A 24,816-nucleotide genomic window follows, 5' to 3' on the forward strand; every position below is an offset into this window, starting at 1 on the left:
TCGGATGCTGTTGCTGAAAGCCAAACTCTGACAGGATCTGACGAAGCCACAAGGCTTCCTTACTAGCTTCTATAGCACCACGATACTCTGCTTCTGCTAAAGAAAGAGAAATGGCACCTTGTTTCTTGCAAGCCCATGTAATAGGTCCTGAACCAAGAGTGAACACATAACCTGCAGTAGACTTCCGATCATCAGGGTCACCAACCTAATCAGAATCAGTGAAACCAACCAATAGAGGAGATGCTTCGGCATTGTAATGAATCCCAAACTAAACTGTACCTCGAACATAACGAAGTATTCTTTTAGCTGCTTTCCAATGACTTTCACGTGGGTTTTGCATAAACCGAGAAACAAGGCCAACAGCAAAGGAAAGGTCAGGACAAGTATGGGTTAGATACAAATTTTTTCCTACAAGTTGACGGTATAAGGTAGCATCAACTTCAGGAGAAGTACAAGTGACTGAAAGGTTGACTCCAGATTGAAAGGGAGAAGGGGCTGGCTTACAGTCTTCCATGTGAAAATGGCATAGAATATCACAGGCGTACTTGGACTGGGAAAGGGAAATACCTTCCTTGGATTGCAAGACTTGAAGACCAAGAAAATAATGTAAGTGTCCTAAGTCTGTCATTTCAAACTTCCTTTTAAGGCTAGACTTCACATGTTTTATAAGGTTGGGATCACTACCAGTCAGGATAAGATCATCAACATAAAGAACAAGAATGATAAGAGACTTGCCCACTTTCTTGGTGTAGACAGTATTGTCAGAATGACACCTAGAAAAGCCTGATTCTAAAAGAAAGTTATCCATTTTGGCATACCAAGCTCGAGGAGCTTTCTTGAGACCATAAAGGGATTTCTTAAGCCGACATACAAGGCTGGAGTCTATTTGTATAAAGCCAATAGGTTGTTCCATATAGATTTCTTCATACAAGTCCCCATGCAAGAAGGCGGATTTAACATCCATCTGATGGACTTCCCATTTGAAAGAGGCAGCAAGGGAAAGAACAAGGCGGATAGAGTTCATTTTGGCAACAGGGGAGAAGGTTTCAGTGTAGTCAATTCCTTCAACTTGTGAAAAACCCTTAGCAACAAGACGAGCTTTATGTTTATCAACTTTCCCATCTGGTCCATACTTGGTTCTGTAAACCCATTTGCATCTAACAAGTTTTCGTCCCTTTGGTAGAGGAACAAGATCCCATGTATCATTTGCCAATAATGAATGATATTCTTCATTCATAGTTGCTTCCCAATCTGGATGGCCTGAAGCTTCTACAAAGGTGTCAGGATCATAATTCACTGAAGCTTGAGCCAGTAAAGAAGAGGCTCTCTCAAACTGAGAACGTGTACGTCGTTGATCTGTAGGATCACCAGCAAGATCAATTGCTGCATCCCGAGTAGCACGGATCCATTTCGGAAGCTGAGGAGATGAAGGAGGATCCTGAGAAGGTGGGGGAGGATTTTCATCCTCGCTTTCATCATCTGAAGAAGAAATATTTTCAAAAGTAGAAGAGATAGGGAGAGGTGGCACATCCGCCGAACTAGGCTCGCAGGCCGATATATTTTCAGCAAACTTTACATCTCTTCTAATGATAACATTTTTGGACTTAAGTGGAATAAGTATATATCCTTTGACATCTTCAGAATATCCAACAAAAATACAATTTTCACTCTTAGGTTCTAAAGCTTTATGTTTCTCATCTGGAATATGGGCCCATGCTTCACTTCCAAAAACACGAAAGTGACTTACATCTGGTTTGATTGAGCTCCATGCTTCTTCTGGAGTGATATTCTTTAAAACCTTAGTAGGAGTGCGATTTATTATGTAATTTTCACAGTTAATTGCTTCTGCCCAATAATTAAGACTAAGTCCTTTAGATTGCAGCATACAATTAGCCATTTCCTTTAAGGTGCGATTCTTCCTTTCAACTACACCATTTTGTTGTGGAGTATATGGAACAGTATGTTGCATTTGAATTCCATTATCAGTGCAAAAGTTGATGAATGTGTTTTTAACATATTCTCCACCATTATAAGATCTTAGCTTAAGAATTTGATGTCCAGATTGTTTTTCAACAAAGGCCTTAAAGGCCAAGAACATGTCAAATACCTCACTCTTGAATTTTAAGAAGTATACCCAAGTGCGTCTGGAGAAATCATCTATGAAAGTTAAGAAATACTTGTAGCCAGAGAATGAAGCAACTGGAAGTGGACCACATAAATCATTATGCACGAGCTGTAAAGGGGTTGAGGCGTGCCAAGAGGCACGTTTTTCAAAACTGTCCCGATGATGTTTTCCGAGTACACATCCGGAACAAACACCATCTCTGCAAGATACCATTGGAAGACCTGTCACCATATTTTCTTTACATAGATTCTGAAGAGAGTGATAGTTTAAGTGACAAAATCGCTCATGCCAAAGTTTTCTCACTTCATCATTATGAGCAACAAATACTGAGGGAAGATTTGATGACCCAAAGTTGTGAAACTTATATAACCTTGTAGAATCATCAGCAATGCCAGTAGCTAAAATCTGTCTAGGATCTCTTAGGTCCTTAATTACAACATCGTGAGGTGAAAATTCAACGATTTTACCTTCACCTGAATGGGTTATCTGATATACAGATAGAAGGTTGCAGGATAAGGTTGGAACACATAATACATCATTAAACTGACCATTGTCTAGATGAACAGTTCTAGTCCCTACAACACTAAGAGATCTATCATCACCAACATATATATTTTTGGTGTTACAATCATTTAAAGAAGAAAACATGGCTTTGTTTTTGGCCATGTGATAAGAAGCTCCAGAATCAATGAGCCACTCATGAGAATGAGAAGAAGAAGATACATTTAGTGCATAGCCAGACCGAGATGCTTGACAACCACATGCAGAAAGTGCCATTCCTGAAGATGAAGTTGAAGTTGAAGATTGCTCCAAATGGATGTTATGCTTCTTCATTGCTACTTCCAAGGCTTCCATCTTCTTAAAGCATTTGGATTCTAAGTGGCCATCTCGATTACAAAAGTTGCAATGTCTATCAGTCTTCTTCCCTTTGTTTTTATTTGTCTTATCATTTTTTTGAAATGATTTTTCATTTTGAGGCAAAAATTGCTTAGGACCCTTGTTTGGTTTAGGACCATTCCTTTTAGGATACGACTTCTTAGGATTCTTTGAATTTGGTTGCTGCTGGGCGACTAACGCTTTCTTAGAAGAGTTTCCAAGATGAAGAAGACCAAGGTGTAAGAGTTTTTCTTGTTCTCTTATTAAAGAATCACAAAAGGAATCAAAGGAAGGAGACTTGTAGGTTTGTCCTTGAGAAATGAAGGCTTCTCTTGTAGAATGGAAGGTGAAAACAAACACAGAATAGGATGGTCCCAACTCAGTAAGAATGGAGTAGATAAGGCTACTATCTTCTTTCTTAACCTTAACACCTTCCAAGAGAAGTCTAAGGGTCTTGAACTTGGACAAAAAATCTTCAATGCAAGAAAAATTATTGGGGTCCAATGTAAGCAATTCATTTTCAAGTTGATGGGCTTTAAGTTCATTTTTAATTCCAAAGACTTTAGTAATCTGTTTCATTGCTTCATCAGGAGTATCAAGTTTTGAAATATGGAATCTAAGATCTGGAGAAATAGACATCCTTATCAACCCACGTGCTTGGTCTTTCCTATTTTCCCATTTAGTTTCCTTGTCTTCATCTTTCGGTTTGGTCTCTTGGCCTGTGGCTATTCTGTAAAGGCCTTTACTTCTAAGTAAATCCACAATGTAGGACCACCATTGGAAGTAGTTGGTGCTGTCAAGAATAACTTGGCATGGACTTTCCATTTTTAAAAAAACTGAAGCTATATATGTTGAAACTAAGTGTTTCAATTGAAAGATCTCGAAAACTTAGGTTGTTTCAAAAAAAACGGTTCTGAAAACGGCTTCCGGATGAAGAAGTTATGGCTTTTTGAAGAAAATTTGATGAAGTCGCCGACGAAGTGCGGGAATGTGCAGAAATGAAAAATCCACCCCCACAAAATGGAGACTTGAACCCAAGAACTCTACTCTCATAAATTATCTTTGCACCAAGTGAGCTATACAAAAATTTTGAGAGAGAGATAGGGGGGGGGGGGGGGGGTTGATGCTTTGGGTTGCGTGCTTTCTTTGAGAAAGCTCTTTTTCCCTACAAAACAAAAAACACAAAACCCAACATGGACATACAAAAAAAAACGAACCTTGCGGCTCGAAATTAGCTTTAGCCGGAAACTAAATATTTTCAAAAACGAACCTTGCGGCTCAAAGTTAGCTTTAGCCGGAAACTAAATATTTTCCTCAATGTTTCTGATTTTCTGAGATCACACTAAGGTGCAGCGGAAAAGAGCATATGCATGAGAAAAATCCTTCCTTTCTGTTTCTGATTTGCCCAGATCAAACAGAGTCGCAGGGCAAAGAGAATACGCAGAAATGAAAGGTATAGATCCGGCAATAAAAAAAGCTAAATAAACCGAAAACCGAAATAAATAGAGAGAAAATAACTGTAAACTGCAAATAAACACTGTATACCTCCAGATATTAAAAATGACGCAGCTAGGGCTATCAAAAACCTTTTCGCATGAAACGAAAGGGGTTCCTCACTGGAACGGATGCTGCCAACACAACAGAGCAGTCCTCTCGGCCCGAAAGCAGTTAGAAACAGTAGATCTAGGAAACGGTAGTCGGATGCAGTTCTATCGGCTTTAGATTTGGATCACCAACGGACGTGGCCCCCAAATAGCTCTGATACCATGTAGGAATTTACAGGGTAAGTTCCTTAGACAGAACACCAAAGGAAACCGCTCACAAACAGATCACAGATCAATACACCAGTATTTTGACGTGGTTAAAACCATCAAAGAGGGAAATAGTCCACGGCCTGAGCCAACGTGGCCACTTCAGGCAATTTATTAATAAAAGAATGAAAATTTACATATGCTTCTCTCATAGACGGATAACCTACAAATGACCCTCCACGCTCTTTAAATAGAGATCATGGACCAATCGGGTGTTAAGCCACGGATCAAGTATCGATAATACCGAGGAGAGAATGAACCGTCGGATCACTACATATCGTGACCGTCGGATTGTAAGTTACAAAATGTACATAGTAAAGAAACACACTTTACCTAACTCTATACTAGACCAAGTTGTACTTAACTATTTCCTATGTGTCGGAATATCCTAACACCCACCTCCTCAAAAGGTAAGAGATGTTCAGACTTTTCTAGGCTTAGCATGGTATTATAGAAGATTCATTAAGGATTTTAGTAAGCTAGCCTCTCCATTGTTTGGTCTTTTTGGAAAAGATTCTGAGTTCATATCGACTCACAACTGTCAAGAGGCTCTGGATGCCTTGAAAGGTAAGCTAGTAACTGCCCCAATTTTGAGAGGCCCAAATTGGGCCCTACCTTTCCACATTCACATAGATGCCTCGAACAAAGCAATAGGAGTAGCCATAGGGCAAGTTGAGGAGAAGATGACTTATGCCATATATTTTGTCAGTAAAAACATGTCCAAGGCCAAACTAAACTACACTGTAATCGAAAAGGATCTCATAGTTGTAGTCCATTCCCTAAATAAGTTCAGACACTACATCACTAGCTATCAAACATTCGTACACACTGATCATGTTGCAATTAGGTATTTGATGAATAAACTAGATTTAAATGCTTGTATCATTAAATGGTTACTTTTATTGCAGCAATTTGATTTGACCATTGTTGATAAGTCGGGTAAGGAAAATGTTGTTGTTGGTTTTCTGTCTAGACTAGATCTACCTGCAGGTGAAGAAGGAATGGTTGATGATCAAATGCCATATGAACACCTATTTTCCATTTCAGTACTCTCTCCATGGTTTGTTGATATAGCAAATTATTTGGTTTCAGCACAATTTCTACCGCACCTGTCCTTAAAAGTGAAGAGCAAGATATGAGGAAAGTGCCCCATTCACCTAGATTGGGGGCAATCTTTTTAAACTTGGCCCAGATTAGATTTTGAGGCGATGTGTTAGGGAGGAGGAATTTTTTGACATCCTCCTAACTTGTCATGATGGGCCCTGTGGGGGCCACTTTGTAGCAAAAAGGACTGCCTTCAAAATTCTGCAAGCAGGTTACTATTGGCATACTCTTCATCAAGATATCAGGATATATATTAGCGAATGTGACCGATGTCAAAGGATGGGGAAGCCTACTCCAAGGGATGAGATGCCCCTGCAACCTCAAGTGACTTTCGAGCCATTTGAGAAGTTGGGTATGGACTTTGTGGGTCCTATCAACCCTCCTTCAAAACAGAAATCTTACATCATTGTGTGTACTGATTATTCGACAAAATGGGAAGAAACAAAGGCAATCAAGGGAGCAACAGAAGAAAAAGTAGCTGAGTTTTTGAGGGAAAATATCTTCTACAAGCTTGGCTATCCAAGAGAGTTAGTCACAAATCAAGGGAGTTAGTTTACCTCCAATCTAGTTGAAGACCTACTCACACATCACAAGATTAAGAACAGAACTTGCACCCCTTATCATCTGCAAGAAAATGGATAGATGGAAGTCACTAACAGAGCTTTGGAAGGAATTTTGACTAAGGCAGTGAGCAATAGTAGAAAATATGGGGCAAATCGATTGGTTGAGGCCACTTGGGCCTATAACACCACCTGGAAAACCACCATAAGGTTCATACCCTATGAGCTGGTCTATGGGAAGAAGGCTTTACTGTCAATAGAATTTGAATATAACACATTGAGGATGGCAGCTCAACTAGACCTAGATCTCAGCCATGCAGAAAAGGAAAGGTTACTTCAGCAAAAGGGATTGGATGAACAGAGATTGTAGGCCCTTCTCCACTCAGAGGTAGTTCAACTTCAAAGAAAAATATGGCATGACAGACACCTCAAAGAAAAACAATTCCAGCAAGGAGATTGTGTGTTGCTGTATGATTCAAGATATAAAGATTTCAAGGGAAAACTGAGGACAAGATGGCTGGGAACATACACAGTAGAAAATTGCAATGACAATGGTTCAGTCCTGATCCGGACCATTGATGAAGAAGCCATTCCCATGCTTGTCAATGGGCGTAGGTTGAAGATCTATAGGAAGCCCCTTTCCAAGCAGGAATTCATTGAGAATCTAGGTAAAATAGTGTTGGTAGTGGAGCAGGTCCCTGTCTCCACTCCATGCACACCCTGGGCAAAAAAAAAAAAAAAAGAGGAAAAAATAGAAAAGGAATAAAACATAACTGGGTGAGAACCTCTAGGAGGCGCCCAGGGCAGGTAGTGAGGGTGAAAACCTCCTGGAGGTGCCCTAGCTGTCTCATAAAAAGAAAAGAAAAAAAAAAGAAAGAAAAAAACAGAAAAAAAAAAACCTAACTTTTTTAATGCATTGCAGGTTGCAGGAAGGTTACACAAGAGAAAACACATGGCCATGCTGCATACAACCTTGATAACTCATTCCTCCATTGCCATTGTCTTTTCTCAAGCCTTGGTCTCATTTTTTCTGAAAATTTTGCATCCTACAGGAAACTTTGTGCATTCTACAGGAGGCTCCTGTAGAAACTACAAAAAGCCCAAAATCAAGTTCAGAGAAGAATCCGAGGGCTGGAAATTTGTCTAGAAGGCCTGTGGACCTCCTTGCCACCATCCATCCACCTAACTCTCCATTCCATCCCTACACACCCACACTTCCACTTGCTTTTCTTTCCCTACACAGACAAATACAGAAATTTTGTTTCTCTCATTCTTTAAACAAAAAAATGATGAGAAATAAAGCAGCAACGTTCTTCACTTGGTCTTACCTAATGCCTTCTAGTTGTTATTCCTTTCATTCAGAACCTTCTTTAGTTGTCTTTTTAGCCCCTGCTCAAGCATTAGCCTGAAATTTCAGAGGGAGAAGCAGCTACAGGAAATCATGCAGGATTCTTATAGCAGCTGATCCCTTTAAAAAACAAACTCCAGAGGCAGGGCCAACGCAGCCAAGATGTATGCAACATGAAAAAAGCAGAGCCTGATTGAAAAATCACCAACATAAGCCAAAGTCTAAGCATGCAAAGCACCAGCAACAGCATCAATGAGAAAATGAAGTGCCAAAGTCCGAACATGCAGAAAACAATAGAGACTAACAGGTAAGTGGCTAAACCTATTCCTTGATTACATGAATATTATTTAGGAACTGTATGAACTATTGGGATGGTCACAATTAAACAGAATCAGTGACCAGCTAACTGGCCACCCTCGTTTAGTTCAAAACACCCTTGTGGAGTTCAAATGAGCCTCATCCAATTCAAACCGCAGTTCAGATACGCAGTCAGCATGTGTGGCCCATCAACTCAGGAAGAAAAAACTCAGAACCGGTAGTGGTGGCAGTGTATAACGAGAATAAGGGAGGTGATGGTGGTCAGGCAACATGAAAAACCATAATGACACTGGCATAGGACCAACGGTCTAGGTGGGGATAACGTGCCCATCCGACCACCTCACCTCATCACTACAGATTACACCATTAGCTTAAGTACAGTGCGGTCTAAGCCTCCACCACCTTTTTCTTTCAGTTACATTAATAAGTTCTCGATTGCAACACTCATCTACCACGTTCAGAACAATGAACTAGTTGTTTTCTGCCAGTTTTTCAAAACCCTCCCGCCTATCGGGTTCTACAGGAGCACTATTGCATTCTATAGGAGCAGGAACACCATGTACAGGAGGCTTTCTACAAGAAGGCCAGAGAGTAGCTCTGCAGAGGAAAAATTTAGAATTTTTTTCAAATTCGACCTTGAAAAGAAGTAGGCTCGGAAACCCACTCTGCATGTGATACATCTATACAAGGTGGTGGATTAGAAGCAAAGTATTGGGTTGAAAAAGGAAAGGAAAGAGAGCTTAAAATTCTTCCTGTGTTTTCCTGAATTCCATACAGTGTCTCCATTTTCTTCTCTACTCTCAAAAATCTGTTTTTTTCTTTCCTTTCCAATGTTCTCCTAAAAAAAAAGGGATGCAACCATGGAAACCAAGCCAGTGAAAAAACGAATTTGCAAGTCTGTCTACTCTGTGAAAAAACCCAGTGTTATATGTTCTATGTTCTGTCAAAGTATTGATTTTTTTCCAAAAACTGAGAAGCAAATTCAGGTTGAAAATAGTTTGAAGGGAGGGAAAAATTGCAAATTGATGTTGTGAAAAAAGAAGAACACGAAAAATTCCCTCTCTGGTTTTAGCAAAAAAACAAAACTCAGCTATCCCTCTATTTCCGATTTTGAAAGTTGTTGCCTTCTTCCTCACTTGAACATTTTCAGTAGTGATTGAACACCATTCTAGGAGGTTTTATGAGAAAGGAGCCTTTGAACTCTAACAAATTGCATGAGCACCCTGAAGTGGTGGCCCTCTTCACCAATAAAACTGGATGTCTTTCTTTGAGAGAATTCATGGTTATGATGAAGAGGTGACCGAGGAATTTTTACTGTCCTTAAGAGCCCATTCCAAAACACATGCTACAGTCAGTTTCAGAGGTCTGACCCTAGAGCTTACACCAAATTTTATCAGCAGAATCACAGGTTTTCCACTTGGGCTCCCTTGGAACAAAGAAGAAAAACCATTAGGAGAGGTTGCTAAAAAGACATTTTTCAGCTTGATGAACATCCTATAGAAGATAAGAATGGGGTCAGAAGGACAAGCTTACCTCCAACATGGAGTGAAGTTAGCTACCAGATCATGAAATATATCTCTTGTGAAGGGAGATTCAGTATAGTTTATGGTTATCACTTCAGGTTATTGCATGAATTGATATATGGGATGGACCTACCTATAGCTAGGAAACTCAGTCTCCCATATTTCCTCCTCCAATCTTTGATAGAATGTAGCACCAAGTTGAATGTAGGGGTTCTAGACCAATTGGCCCACCATGGCCTCATTAAATTATTGGTGGAGGATGTTCTCCACACATACACCATCCCTATAGCTTGGGAAATTTTCCAGAATATGACCAGGGAAGACGACATAAAAAAATTTCACAGATGAACTTAGTCCCTCCAATAGTGAAGAGGAGGAGCAGAAAGAGGAACATGAAAGGAAATTCATGAGGAGGCACAAAATATTCAAATAGAAGAAGAAAAAGGGGAAAAACAAAGAGAAGAAGAGAAAAAGGATAAAACCATAATTGAACCTAAGGCAGGAAAGAAAACAACATCAAAAGCAGAGAAGAGGAAGAGAATAGAAGCTGAGAAAAAGAAGCAAAAGAAAGGTCAGAAAAATATTGCCATAGGAGAGGCAGAGACTCAGCAAGAAAAGGAGAAGACACCACCAGAGACAGCAGAGACAAAAGCAAAAACAACAGACTCAGGAAAAACTGCAGAGTGTGAAGAAGAAAAACAGCAGGAGGAAATATCCCCTAAAACACTGGCAAGGGAAGCAGTACCTATGCTTGTTGCATTAAGTACTCCAGCTAAGAAAAAGGGAAAAAGAAAAAGACAGACATCAATGTATTTCAAAGCCAGGAGGAGCACCAGGATTAAGGTGGGCAAGCCCCAGCCACCATCAAAAGAACCCATTACCATTGAGGATGCACCTACTATAGCAAGGGAGGAATCTCCCTCCAAAATCTCTATCACCTACGAGAGAGGGAGTCTGAAGACCTCCACTTGGAAGGAAAGGATCAAATTGATGGACTCCAAAGCAGTCCTACAGGAGGCACAAACCTCTCTACAAGAGACACTGGCCAAGCTTAAAGAAACTAAAAAATTGGAAAAGAAGGCAGAAGAACAGTCACAAGAGGAGGGTAAAGAAAAAGAAATACCTGAGCCAAGCCCTAAACCTAATTTAGGCTCCTATTACAATCTTCTAGAAGGTGGGAAGATCATCCCACAAAAATTCACAGTAGCTCTTTTCTTCGAACTAGAAAAAGAAAGGGTCAAGACCCACACCTGGATGCAGATTGCTAAATCTAAAGGAGTCAAAGATATAGGGCACATGGAAAACAAGTTGAGAGAGTTGAGCAGGGAGTTGGGCATGGTAAGGCACAGAGAGAGCATTAAAAGAGCCCAACTACAGGAGAAAAATGAATTGTTGAAAAAGCAGTTACAGGAACGAGAACCTCAAGGGGGAGACAAGCTGCCAATCTTGGAAGGGCAGCAACAACAAGAAGGACCCTTAGCAGATAGTGAAGTAGTAGAGAAACAACAACAAGAAGAAGAACCATAGACAGATGTTGAAATGCTGATGAAACAACAACAAGAAAGAGAATCTCAGGCAGCAACTGAAGTGTTGATTTTGAAAAAGCAGTTGCAGGAAAAGGAAGCCCAGATGGCCTGCATGGCCAACTGGGCAATGGAGGCCTTGCAGTGTAGACAACCAGCTAGATCCTATGCACTGTATCTCAAAGACCAGTGGCTCCAATTCCAGATTAAAACATTGGCCCAGAGGGGCACAATCCCATTTCAAGATTATGGTCAGTTTATGGATTTATGTGATCATAGTTCAGCCGAAGATAAAGCCAAGCTAGCAAAATTTTACCTACACAATATGGCACTTCCTGACATGAACTTATGGGATCCAAATGCTGCATTGGGAGACTTACAGCTCATGGTTATGGCTTTCTGGATGAGCCATGAGGAAAAGAGAGCAATGGAAATTCAAAAGATAATGGAAAAAGAGCTAAGTGAGCCCCTGATGATAAGGGCAGAACCAACAAAACCATTGGCTCTCATCTATGCCCATGAACACCTTGTAGCCAATCTCCAAGTTCTCCCTGATTATGTTGACAAGCAAGCACAAACTATTGCTCATTTTCAAGATATGGAGAGATTTTTTGGCAATGACTGCCTTCATGCATGCATGAGGAGGTGGAATACATTGCTATGTAGCTTAAGGATCAGGGAGTATCACTCCCCAAGCAGAATGAGAGAGGCCATGAGGAGAGTACCCCTATACAAACACTCAATGCAAAACTTGAAAGACAACTGGATTGGTCTTAAGTTCAGTCCTCCACTACTGTTAGGACTGTTGGAAGGAGTTAAGGGGGAGGAAGAATAGGAACAATGGGACGAAGTTGACAGGAAAGTAGGTTTCCATGACAGAGAGGAAGACATCACATCAGAGGCTTGGGATGTTAGGGAAGCTGTTAAATCTATTAAAGATGAAGAACTGGATTAGTTGCTCAGAGGATGAGCAACCCATTCAGCAGGGGGGTGATGATGAGCCCTAGAAATGGGTAACTATATGAGCTCATTCTGCCTATTATTTTTATTTAATCCACCATTCTCAATAGTTTTGTGTATGTTTTTGAATATATTTATGTCAATAGAGTGAATGGGGATGGTCACTTTGGCATGTAGTCTAATGAGTTTTTATTGCATATTTTTTGGACAATTTTGGACAAGGACCTAGAATTTATGAGAAAAATGATAGCCAAACTCGAGGAAACAGGGATGAGGACTTATAGCAGGGGTGTCTTCTTCATTAATGACCCCTTCCTCAAATTCTTCATCAACAGCTCGAAGTACAAAGACCCACATTGATGATTCCAAGGGGCAGCCGAGCAAGTCAAGTAGGGTTGTTGTTATCTTCACTTCTAGGCAGCTGAGTTCCTTAAGTTTAGGAGGAATGTTGGGAATCCCAACTTGTATAAATAATAAGGCTTCAAGCCTCAGTGGGTTAGCCATTTCATAGTATATTTTCACACTTTTGTGCAACCTTTTACTCAGCTCATTTTCGAGCTCTTTTTGAAGACAGTTTTGTGATGTAACTGCTATGTTTTGATAAATGAAGATGAACCAAGTTTTGAACCAGCACTGATATTTGCTAGAGGGATGAAGCTCTTTGGTTAGGGCCTAACCCAAGTTCCCAGCACCTCCTTTGTGTATTTATATGCTTTTGCTTGCATTCATAAGATAATTTCTGTTGTTTAGGTTAATCTTGCTTTATTAAATTAGGTTGCTTTTGAGGGTTAGAATAATTATTTTTTGCTTCAAGTTCCTTAAGTAGTTTGTTGCAGTAATAGAAAAAGATCCAAAAAGGCCACCAGTAGGTCTTGATCTCCTTTCTCCCTCCTTGGGACCATGATTTGAGGTCAAGGCACTACTGCTGCCACCAAAAACATAATTTTTGCTCTTCCAATGCAACTGCTAGTGTGATATTTCGAGTTGGAGAAGTTGATATCAGTTTGGATTCACATGCTTAGATCATTTCACGTTCATTTACCATGGTTTTCTCGCATAATTTTCTGTCCATAAAGTATTGTTCAACATTTTTCTAGTTTTAGGTCAGAATTAGGCTAAGATAGACAAAACTCTATTTTTCAGTTCTTGCTTTGGTCAACTTTGAGAAATAAGTGTGAAGCTCTCTTTTAGAACATTCTAGCTTATCATTCCTCCCTAACACATCATGTACCAGTTCATCTCTCAATATTTTCCCACTCATTTGCCACATTTCGCCAATCTGCCCTAATTTCTGCATTTTTTTCACAAAGTTGCTTTCTTGCCCTTCGAACAAATCCAACCATCTCCTTCGTTCCTAATCCTCATTGACAAAGTTCTAGACCCCTCAACAACTTCATCCAGCTTTCATTTCCCCTTTCCCATCATTTTTCCACGTTGAAATCTCCAAAAACCACTTTCGGCCTCCTCTAGTAGATCCTCCTGTAGAACCTCCCATAGATCCCCTGCAACCTCCTGTAGAAGTTACTGCGAGTTATTTTTCGAAATCTGATAGTAATGGAAGTCTCCAGAAGGGTACTAGGGACTTTTTAGGACCTCTCCACACCTTCCTCACCTCCTGAAAAAGCCAACTCCATCTTCCTTTGCCACCAAACCTCTGCAAAGTCACAACCAATCAAATCACAAGCATAATAATTCCACATAAAAATACTCAAAAGTACAAAAAGATGATTTCTTCTCATTTCATTTCAAAAGTAGCTTGAATTAATGCAATTTACCTTTTTAGTAGTCAATGGCACTCATTTCATTAGTTTCCATCTCTTGTCTTGAAAAAGTGGAGTTAGTGGGTAAACTAGGGTTTGCTAGGGTTTGCATTCCATTTTAGTTTTCATTCTCTTTCTGCAAGTAGAATAGACCCTAGAGAATTAGTTTCCTTTCATCACAGTTAAACCTTCTTCTGAGAACTCATAGAAGTTGGCTCTAACTCCTAGCGAACTTGTGCCCGCTGACCAAGTGACAGCCTGCAGTAAAAGTTAGTACTTGTGCATATAGCACCGTCGCTTCCAATTTTGTTACGAACTATTGGGTTGATAAAAGTAAAGAAGAAAGCCCCAGGAGTTGTAGCATTATTGCTACAATACTGGAGCTCACCATATATCATCCTCATCTTGCGGTTCCCCCCATGACGGTTTCTAATGTATAAAATGGTGCGGAATAGAATTCATCCTCATCTTCCTCCTCCAACCAGAGAGGTAGATCATGTTCTAGCAAGGGTTGGGCAGGAGAGTATAGGATTTGTTATGCCCCTATACCAATAGGTGTCATATATCATGATTGACTTGGTTTAGCTTTGAAATATGTTCATACCTTTACTTGTTGCAAAGGTTTTCCACATTTGTAAAAAATCAAAAAATTAAAAAATCTAAAGAGGGTATACCATAAAAGAAAAATCAAAGGGTAAAAAGAATAAAGAAAAGGTCAAAAAATGAAAGAAAATGAACCCCAACAAAAATAAAAGACCAAGAAAGTGTGCAAGACCAAATGCCACTGTTATTTTACTTTGTACAATAATGATTGTGTGCAGCTTGTTACCTATGCCACAATCCATGGTAACTAAACAGTTTAAACTTGGTTATTTAATGTTTTCAATTTCCTGTTTTAGAAATAGAGAATAAAGATCTGACCAAACAGTGTAAACTTGGCAAATAGGTAGATAGGTAGAGTGAAAAAGGAGATCAACAGTTTAACTGAGCCCTTGGATGTAATAAGTGTAGACTTAGATAGGCATCACTATGTAAAATAAAAGAAAGTTTGATAAGGGTTTCCTAGTCTAAGTGCACCCTAATAAAGAAGTGAAAATGCTAGGATAAAGTAGGTAGAGTAAGTAGATGATGGTTGCAAAATAAATGTGTGGTGAATGTTAAGTTTAAATGTTTCAATCTTTTAACTTTCATCACTAGGCAAAGAGCATGTATCACATGGAAAAGCACATCAACATTCAAAGTCAAAATAATTAACTTCCCTACTCATTCCCCTAAAATCTTCACTAATTCCCTAAGTGCTAAAGGTAATTGCCAAAGTTAGAGGGGCTCAGAGCATTTCTCTGACTTTTGGAGGGACCGGACCCTCGGCCCAATAATTGGAAATACCTAAAGTACTTAAGCCCCTTTCATCAACATTACCCCCCCATAAGATCACTCATTCCTTTGTTAAAAATTTTCCTAAGTGAAATCCTATTTTACTTAGGAAAATTTAGATAAATTCCCATAAAAACCCCTTTCATAATTTTAGCCTAAGAAATATGTTATATAATGAAAAACTTTCAGAAAACATTGGACATAGCGCTTTCCCATTCATTTGGTCATATTAACCACTTATGTTTTATTATATAATTCCTGAATTAAACAAAATTACCCACACCCGTATTATATTATTATACAAAACCCCAAATTATTATATATCCTACCCCTTGGTTAAATATAACCATAAAACAAATAAATAAATGTGATTAATTAACTAATCTATAGTTAATTAAGAACCCGACCCCGCCACTATTTAATGAGGATTAATTATGTCCTTCGAACTAATTAATAACTCAATAACCAATCAAATTGCCCCCGATATGATTAAACCTTTAATTAATATCGGGCATGCCCTCAGTTATCCATCTGTCACTTCATTGCCCCAACCACCGTCCGATCGGATCCTTCAGATCTGATGGGCTTCCCTCATATTGCGTGGGCCTCTTAGTTGACCTTTAGCATGCAATGTGAGAAGTTTCACAAATAGTATTGATGCTACATGTTGAAAGACATATGGAATCGCACTGCTCCCCCCAAATACCACTTACCCTCCAAAAGCGGTGCAATGAAACCCGCTTACCACCTCCCGCTAATGACAAAACATCAAGTCGCCTCCCCGCTGACACCACTTGTCCATATCACAAAACCCACCAAAAGCTTTGACTTTGCATAAAAAACAAAGTTAATATAGTTTTCGTCCATATTTTAAAAACTCATGCACGCAACCAGAACGTAGAAGTCAACCAGCTCATACTCCAACCATCAACCACCCTAAAATTTGCAATCCAATGCCACTCCAGTCCACCATTTGCACCCAGTGAACCTGCACTCCATTGCCAAACACTCCATAAATAGGTATTTACCAGTTTCCTTCCAGAAACCCTATAAATACTTAATTTCCTCTGTGATTACGTTGAAAACCCAAAAATTCAGTGTAATTCAGTTGCTGAACTTAAAATTAAAGACTCCCAGGATCCCTGTTTCACCTATCTCACTCAATAAACCCCTTTTCATCTCTGAATCCACAAGAACCAGAAATGGAAACCCCCGTGGCCCTCAATGTACCTCCTATCACTACTCATAGAAATTTGGATTATCTTCCCTTAGCAAATAAATATTTTCAAATAAAGCACCTTGAATCTGATAAAAACCCCTTGAAATCATTTTGTCAATGCCGAGACAATTACATGAATGGCTTTGATACCATAGGACTTTGGGAATCAAATCTCCCAAGGTATATGCTCCCTTCTGTGCACATTTTCCCTGACATTATCCATCAATGTCAATCCAATTATAATCCCACCCTTAGAGCAATAATGTCCCATAATCAAACTATTCTATTCACAATTACTGCAGACTCAATCAATAAAATGCTACAGTTTCAACCCGGTCAAAACCTCACCCCCATTTCCCTTGGGGAATTGCTTGAAAACTCCACCAAAATGTCTAGTTCTGAACTCAACTACCTTTTCCACACTTTGATAGATAGGGATCACATACCAAAAGATCCTCCTCCCTATCTAACATGTTTTTTCACTGAGATAGGCCGAAACATTGTTAATATCATTGTTGTTTTAATGGGTTTCAATACTAGTGAGTATGTGGATGAATTAACTCTAGTTTTCATTTCGATTTTTACCCCTGGTTAGCCTCCTACTGTCAAATATGACTATGCTGCTTTCATTGCTGAGAAAATCCATGACCACTTCATGAGATTAGAAAATGAAAGGGTATTTAAGTATTCTACAGTCATATATCACCTTTTCCTTTACTATCAGTCTAAAAAATTCCCATTCTGTAGGAATAAGCTTGATACCAGAGGTAATCCCAAATCAATCATTTTCTTGACTTCCATCTTCCACTACTCATACACTTGTCCCTGTTCATACAATGAATTCATTGACCAGTTTTTCCATCCTGTGACCACCATGCTGACAGGAAATCCTCTTCCTAGGATTAGTGATGAGATCAAGAAAATTTTGCAACTGTTAAAAAAATACAAGATAGGTGACTGGTACATGTACCAGAATCACACTGAGGTCCGAAGATATGGTTATGAGCTCCCTCCTTTCAAGCTACCTAAGTATGTCCCTATGAGATTGTTTTCCCTGGAATATTACAGGAAAATGTTAAACTCTGACCAAATTCATTTCACCAAGGCAAAGAAGAAATCCCAATTAAGGATCAAAGACCACTTAGGCCCATTTGTTTGCAACAATAGAGAAGCAGGAAAAAGAGTAGAAGAAATCATAGAAACAACAATGAAACTCAAGAAAATATTTGCTTGGACATATGATCCTAAAAGTTTCATTTGTGATAGGAGAATGAAACATAAGTTGTCACCTTATATCCATCACAGAATCCCTGAGATAGAACAGTATGCAAATATGGATTAATGGAGGGAAGGAACTTTAGTTGAGATGGATAGTGATCAAGTTGAGGTAGATAATGCGATGAAAGATTTAGAAAAGAGACTTGACCTAGACTCTTTTGAACAGGTACCAGTTGAATCTACTCAAAGGCCAACACCAGAGCCTAGTGCCTCTACAACAGACTTCTCAAAGGCACACATAGGAAACTAGTGCTCCCCTAGTAGAACCACCGTAGGAACAAAACCAAGGAACAAGTACTCCATCATCAAGATAGCCAAAAACATCAGAACAACTAGAGGTGTCAGAGTAGCCTGAAATCTCTGAAGAACGAGCTCCACCACAATCTCAACTAGCTCAGGTTAATATGGGAAATCCCCTAGTTGTGCAAACTCCTTTGAATGAGGAAAAGAACTTGAAAAGAGACAGGGAAGTAGCTACCCCTGCCAGTGGGCATCCAGACCAGCCTTGTGCTAAGAGGCACAGGCTAAATCCATATTTAGAGGAAGGATACAATGAAGAAACCACAGAAAGCTTGAGAAAATAAGGTGGAGACAGTCTACATACATTCCCAATAGGTGGGACACCTTCCAGCTCACAAAGACAAGAGCTTGAAAGACAACAAAGTGTAGAAGTTTCATCTTTCAGATCTTCATTTGAGAAGATCATAGACATAAAAGGAAAGTTCAAGGAGATAAAGACCAAGAATGAGCAGCTGAAGGCCCAAGCCTATGCTCAATACTTGAAGATGGCCCCTACAAACCAAACCAGATTGATGTCAGCTTTTGACATCAAAGAAGGAAAAATGCAAATGAGCTTTCTAAAGCCCATAGTGCTACAACCAAAGTCCTCGGCAGATTACCTCAAAACTAACTTTGAAGTCAAGGCTAAAGACATACACCACATAGACCATATAGAACTTCATAAACAAATAGGGGAGATGGTTTATTCTACACTGACTAGCAAGGCAATGATGACACATAAGTTGCAAAATTCACTGAGCAACACTACTGCCCAATTGCAACTAGAAAAGGCCTCCTCACAGGCAAAAGACAACAAGATCAAATCATTGGAGGAGTTGATTATTGAGTTGGGCCATAACCCAAAGGATATCAAGACATCAGAGAGCCTAATAAAGAAAAAGAATGAAGATATAGCTGCACTGAGAAAGCAGTTGAAATTGCCACCACTCATTCACCCTCAGACTACTAAAGTGATTGAGAAGAAAAATGAAGAAGAGCTTATGGACTTGGTCCTTAAGCTAAATGAGCAACTAAAAGAGATAGAGCAGGAATTGGAGAAAACACTACAGTCAAGGCAGAGTGAGTCGACCACACAGCCTAAAACTGTAGTACCAGTGGTTTCAATAGCAGTCCCTTCCACATTGGCATCAGCTTTAGCACGAAATATTCCTTTTTCAATAGCTGCACCCATAGAAACATCAGGTACATCATAGACAGGTGCACCAACACAGAGTACAGAGTACTTGATTAAGTCCATGGAGGAGATGAAACTCAAAGTCACAGAATTGCAAAAAGTGAAAGAGAAATTCACTACTTTGGAACAAAAATATGATGTATGAAAAATCAATTTTGTAGAAGAGATGAGGAAAAACAAAGACTTGACCCAACAGATTAAAGCACTGGAGAAAGACCTTACATTTGAAAAGCCTTTGACAGACATTAGGAAGATATTGTGGACCTATATCATTGATTTCATCAATGATATTTGGTCATAAATTCAAATTATTTTTGAACAAATTGATTTGGTTAAACCTGCTCCTGAAGAAGTTCAAAGGACCAGAGAAGAACTAGGAAGAAAACCAGAAGAAACTATTAGATTAATCAACTTTCTGAATAGTAGAAATAGGCAACAGTTGGAACAATTAGAAATTGAGGATAGCACTGCTACCATCCTCGAAATAAAGAAATTATTGACCAAGAGAAATCTGATGCAAGGTCTGGAATGAAGATGCCAAAGTATGGAAGAAGATATAGACGAGTTCATGAGGAAGTTTGACATCTTACAAAGTAAAGGACTCCCAAGTCCTTTAGTCATCAATGATAAAATTATGATTCAGATTGATTACATCAACAAATTACATCAGCAAGCTAATAGTCAGGCCAGTTCATCTGCAGTCAAAGCATTGCCCATAGGGAAAGTTATCTATGATGGCTTGGAGAACCTTTTTTACATTGAACATGAAGTGAAGCACCTATTCCCAGTGCAACCCAATTTTGTGAAATATACTGAAGCAGATGAAATCTATAGGAAGCTGACAAGGACAAGAATACCAAAAGATGATTGTTGGACCAACATGACTGACATCCTATAAATTACCATGACTAGAGTGAGGTAAAAAGAAAAACTTACCACAGTAAAGTTTGGTAAAAAGGGTGAACAATGGTGAACAGGTAAAGAGTATCAGATACAGGTGAAAGAGTATCAGTAAAAAGATAAAATCAGATGTCCAACACAGATTTACTAGCATGACAGCAAGATGCACACTCATAGGACTTGCCTCTAGCTCCTTCAACAAAAACAGGGACAACAACAAGCATTTCACATTCTATTTCTACATTCAAGACCATCTGTCTCTATATTCATGTAAAAGATATTTATTTTTCCTAGAATATATCTCTCTTAGTTAGGAGATATTTTGATGTAACAATTTGTATAAATACTTCCTCATTCAAAGTATTGGGTGTGGATTCTTAGACATTTCTGTAGACAATTCACTTTTGGAATTGAAGTGTTGTTGAACACCTTTTTGTATGGCTGGCTAGAACAAAGTAATAAAGAAAAGGACTTTTACAGGATACCTGTGTCAAAGGAGAAACAAATAAGTATTCTATATCTTATGTTTTTACAGTTTTCTGGTTTAATAAATATTCATATGCGTTTCATATCTAAATTATAAACAAAAAATTATATTTCAGAAAGAGCTTTACTGCATTCTATCTTTAAAACCATTTACTTTCTTAATGTTTTCTTCCAAGCTATTATAGGTAGGGAATTCTTAACTGCTCCTCGCTTTCATAGTTTATCATTGTGACCATTTAACAAAGAATAATTAATTTCTTTTTGTCAATGAGCACCCACTTTCCCTCCTTTTGGACCTTGATGAAGGATTCTTACTTGCCCTTCCTTCATGTTCAAGACCATTTCACCCATTTTGAGCTATCATTTGTCTTTTGTTTAGCTATCTTGCCCTAGGAAATATCCTTTGTTAAATCAACCTGATCCAATTAAGCCATCATCTAGTTGGCTCCATAGCCCAATGGCATGAAATACCTTGTTCTATCCATCTGCTCCTGAATTGCACCACCAAAAAAAATCAAAACCCCCCAAGCTTTCATAACTAGCACAATATCCCATAAACAAAGCTAAATCATAAAGATAGAACCCTCTTTGAGTAGAGATTGGCTAGATTCTGTACTTAAAAGATTGGTTTTTCGTTACCTCGGATCCCTTTCCTTCTTCTAACAACTTCAAGGAAAATCTGAGTGCTAACATAGTGGCGACTCCGCTGGGGAAGAACAATTCCTTAGTCAAAACAAATCTTTAAGAAAATTTAAACTTTAAATCTAAAAGCATCTTAAAGAATTCACAGAAGTTGTTTTGATATCTGTTAGGAAAACAAAAAACAAAACCTAAAAACCTGGCTTCAGAAAGAACTAGTTACACTAGAGCTAATCCTGATCCCAATCCACCACAAGTGTTTGAGAAGCCCAATCTGATCCCCAAAATTATTAGAAGACAAGAAAGTTCTGCTAGTCCTCGACCCATATTCAGATCCTCATCTTGTCTTGTTAAGTGGATTTACCTAGAAGACCTACCCTTTGATGAGTATTTTGGAACCTCTTTGTTTAGGACTTCATTCGACTCTGAATTAATAGACCTAGTCCAAGACCCAGAGTTCATCAGAGAACTAGAAATCCAAGTAGCCAATTTGTCAATTGATAGACACTTGCAGAACTCACCACAATTTGATCTTACCATTGAAGGAACCCCTAATGCTTCTGTATTCACTTCATTTTCTGCAAGCTCATCATCATTCCCTCACATCTCTCAACCTCAAACCACTCCACATTTGACCATTGCTTCCAGCTCTCCATCCACAACTCAAACATCCACTGTTACTACAACTCTAGCTTTTGTTTCACCATTACCAACAGCAATGGCCAACAGATATGCTACCCTGGTACTACCGGCTAATTTAGGTGCCATGCCCTAGGACTACCAAAGTAAGATCACTACTTTTGATGGCACTGGAACCTATACAACCCAGCAACACACCAAGAAGATGATTGATTATTTCGAAATTTATGAAATAGATACTACTGATGTACAAATGAGAATATTCGTTCAAAGTTTATCTGGGGAAGTTAAAAACCTGGTTCGAGACTTAACACCCAATAATATATATAGCCTAAGAACTCTCTACTAGCAATTCCTCAAAAGGTGGGGAAAAGGAAAGACACTGTTAGAAAATTATATATATTACGGAGCAATGGAACACATAAAATATTGCAGAAATATAAACACAGAAAATGCATAAAACAAGAGAGACACAAATATACATGGTTCACCTAGTTTGGGCTATGTCCACCCTGAACAGCCAGTCCTTCCTTTCTATTATCCAGCAAAATGAAGAGACACAACCTACAGCAAATCTGTTGTAATATCCTCTTTTTTCTCTCACAATCTCACCTCTCTGTTTCTCACTCGGAGAATACACATCTATTACACAGCCCCAATGCAATGTCCTCATATGAAGAGAGGGTTGTCTTCTAAGGAAAAAAACCCTAAACTAAACATAAGTTCTACCATTAGATCATCTGCCTAATGAACAACCCAAATTGACTAGAAATTACTATACTTTTACAAAGCAATTTTACATCTATTTTTAGCTTCAGGGGCGCTGCCCTCGAACCCCCGCTAGGGGACCGTTGGCCCCCAACCCCCCAGCTGGGGGGGATTGGCCCCCCCAGACCCCCGCGGGGGGACAAGTCCCCCCTGCGTGGAGGGGTGTACAAACTTCCTGGGGTATACATTTGGCCGAAACAAATACCTCTGAACAATCATGCTCCACATCCAACAAACCCCCTTCAGATTCTATCTGAATACGAAGACCTAAGAAGAGGACCCCATGAAACTGTCCAATACTATTGCACTAGATTCAACAGTGTGTATAATGCCATCCCACTAGATATTAGACCCCCACCTGGGTTAGCCTTAATCAAATTCCTAGATGGATTTGATTTTGATATGGCTTTCCAGCTGAGAGAAATAAACCCCCCTACTTTGGAAGATATGTAAAGCATAACAGTGAGTGTTGAAGCCAACTTGCTATCTAAAAGAGCCAAAGCCAGGAGGGAAAGGAGGATACCATTAAAGAAGAAATCTCACCCTTTAAATAGAAGCGAGATGCCATAATTAAAGGAATGGATAGACTAGGAGACAGAGTGGAGACAATTGTAAGGAAATCTCCTTGGGATAGTCATCAAGCTAATGCAGGGAGAAATCCTAATTTTAGGAAAAATAAAAAATAGAACACTGGAAAGAATGATCTTGACCAAAATATTAGACCCCCTTTCTAGGAAAATTATGCAGAAGCTTCTCACTTTGAAGGCCCAGAAGAAGATACTCAAATTAATTTGATGGGGCTTGATGATGAAGGAGAAGTTTTCTTATCCCAAGATGATAAAGAGGCCCACATACTTAAACAATTCCAAACCCAATCAGGAGAATCGTTCAACTTTAGACAGGGATATGACACAACCATCTTTGAGGTGCACAAGCAATACAATCTAAGAGGTAGGAGAATTGATGTTCCTAAAACAAACGAGAAAACAGCGCCAAATCAGCCCAAAAAAGGTAAGACATTAACTAAACCTTTACAAATTCTTTCTAGATCAAACACTAACCCCTCTAACCCCATAATTGAAGATATCTCTGATAATCCACCAAGCAATTAATAGCCTTCAACTTCCATTCATTCCAAGGGAACTATGGAAGAACCTCCAAAGGTTGATCTAGGAGAATCAACAAATCATGATTCTAATCTTGAAAAGGAAAAATACATAGAAAACACAAAAAAAGAGAAAATACTACTGCTCGAAATCCAAAAGCCCAAATAGAAAAACCATTTAATATGGAAACAGAAGTAGGAAAGCTAAAAATTTATGTCCCATTAGCTGAATTAGCTAAACATGATGCCTACCGAACTCAAATCAGTAGATCACTGAAAATTATTAGAACTAAAGACTCAGTTAATCTTTTTGATGATCAACCCGAATTAATCTTTGGCCTAGAATTGAATGGGAAACCATTGGAAGGAGGAATTCCTCCCTTCTATATTAGCCTAAACATACATGATAAGGTTCTTCACAATGCCATGTTTGACTCTGGTGCTTCTCATAATCTCATGCCGATGTTTGTCATTGGAAAGCTAGACCTAGGCATCATTAGACCATACAAGGATTTGTTTTCTTTTGACTCTAGCCAAGTGAGATGTTTAGGATTGATAAAAGAATTTTGTGTTTCATTGGTTCAATACCCTCAAAAAACAATTTTAATGGACATAGTGGTAGCAGATATACCACCCAAATATGGCATGTTTATTTCCAGATCCTGAGGTGCTAAGCTTCAAGGATCTCTTCAACTGGATATGTCATATGCCACTATATCAGTTTTTGGACAACCCGAGAAACTATACAGAGAAACATCGATGAAATACGTAGTAATTAGTTAGGAAAAACCCCAAAATTTCCCCATCTACTGAGTACACTCTCATATGGATTATTTCATTCTTTACAATGCAAAAGCCAGTCCTTCAAATACTTTAGAGGTTTTACCAGCAGAACCAAAAGAATTGAAAAAGAAAAGTCAACTGTTCATATTCAAGAAATATCAAATAGCAAAGAAAAGTCAAATGACAATGAAGACCCAGATGCCATGGTTAAACAAGTTCCCATTACCCCAGACACAAATTATG

General features: G+C 39.0%; 1 protein-coding gene across 1 annotated transcript in view; it reads right to left on the reverse strand.

Annotated features, from left to right (window-relative positions):
• LOC149199223 (uncharacterized protein At4g15970-like) overlaps positions 1–19,316 on the reverse strand; it is a 64,363-nt gene extending 45,047 nt beyond the window's left edge. Inside the window, exon 1 of the mRNA XM_089400493.1 lies at positions 19,172–19,316. Coding sequence (XP_089256619.1) covers positions 19,172–19,316 — 145 coding nt within the window. The remainder of the gene's footprint in view (positions 1–19,171) is intronic.
• Between the last annotated feature and the right edge of the window lie 5,500 nt (positions 19,317–24,816).

Source organism: Pinus tabuliformis, chromosome 2_1 (genome assembly GCF_031772625.1).
Source record: "Pinus tabuliformis cultivar Carrire ecotype Pingquan chromosome 2_1, CPIR1, whole genome shotgun sequence".
Taxonomy (NCBI): Eukaryota; Viridiplantae; Streptophyta; class Pinopsida; order Pinales; family Pinaceae; genus Pinus; species Pinus tabuliformis.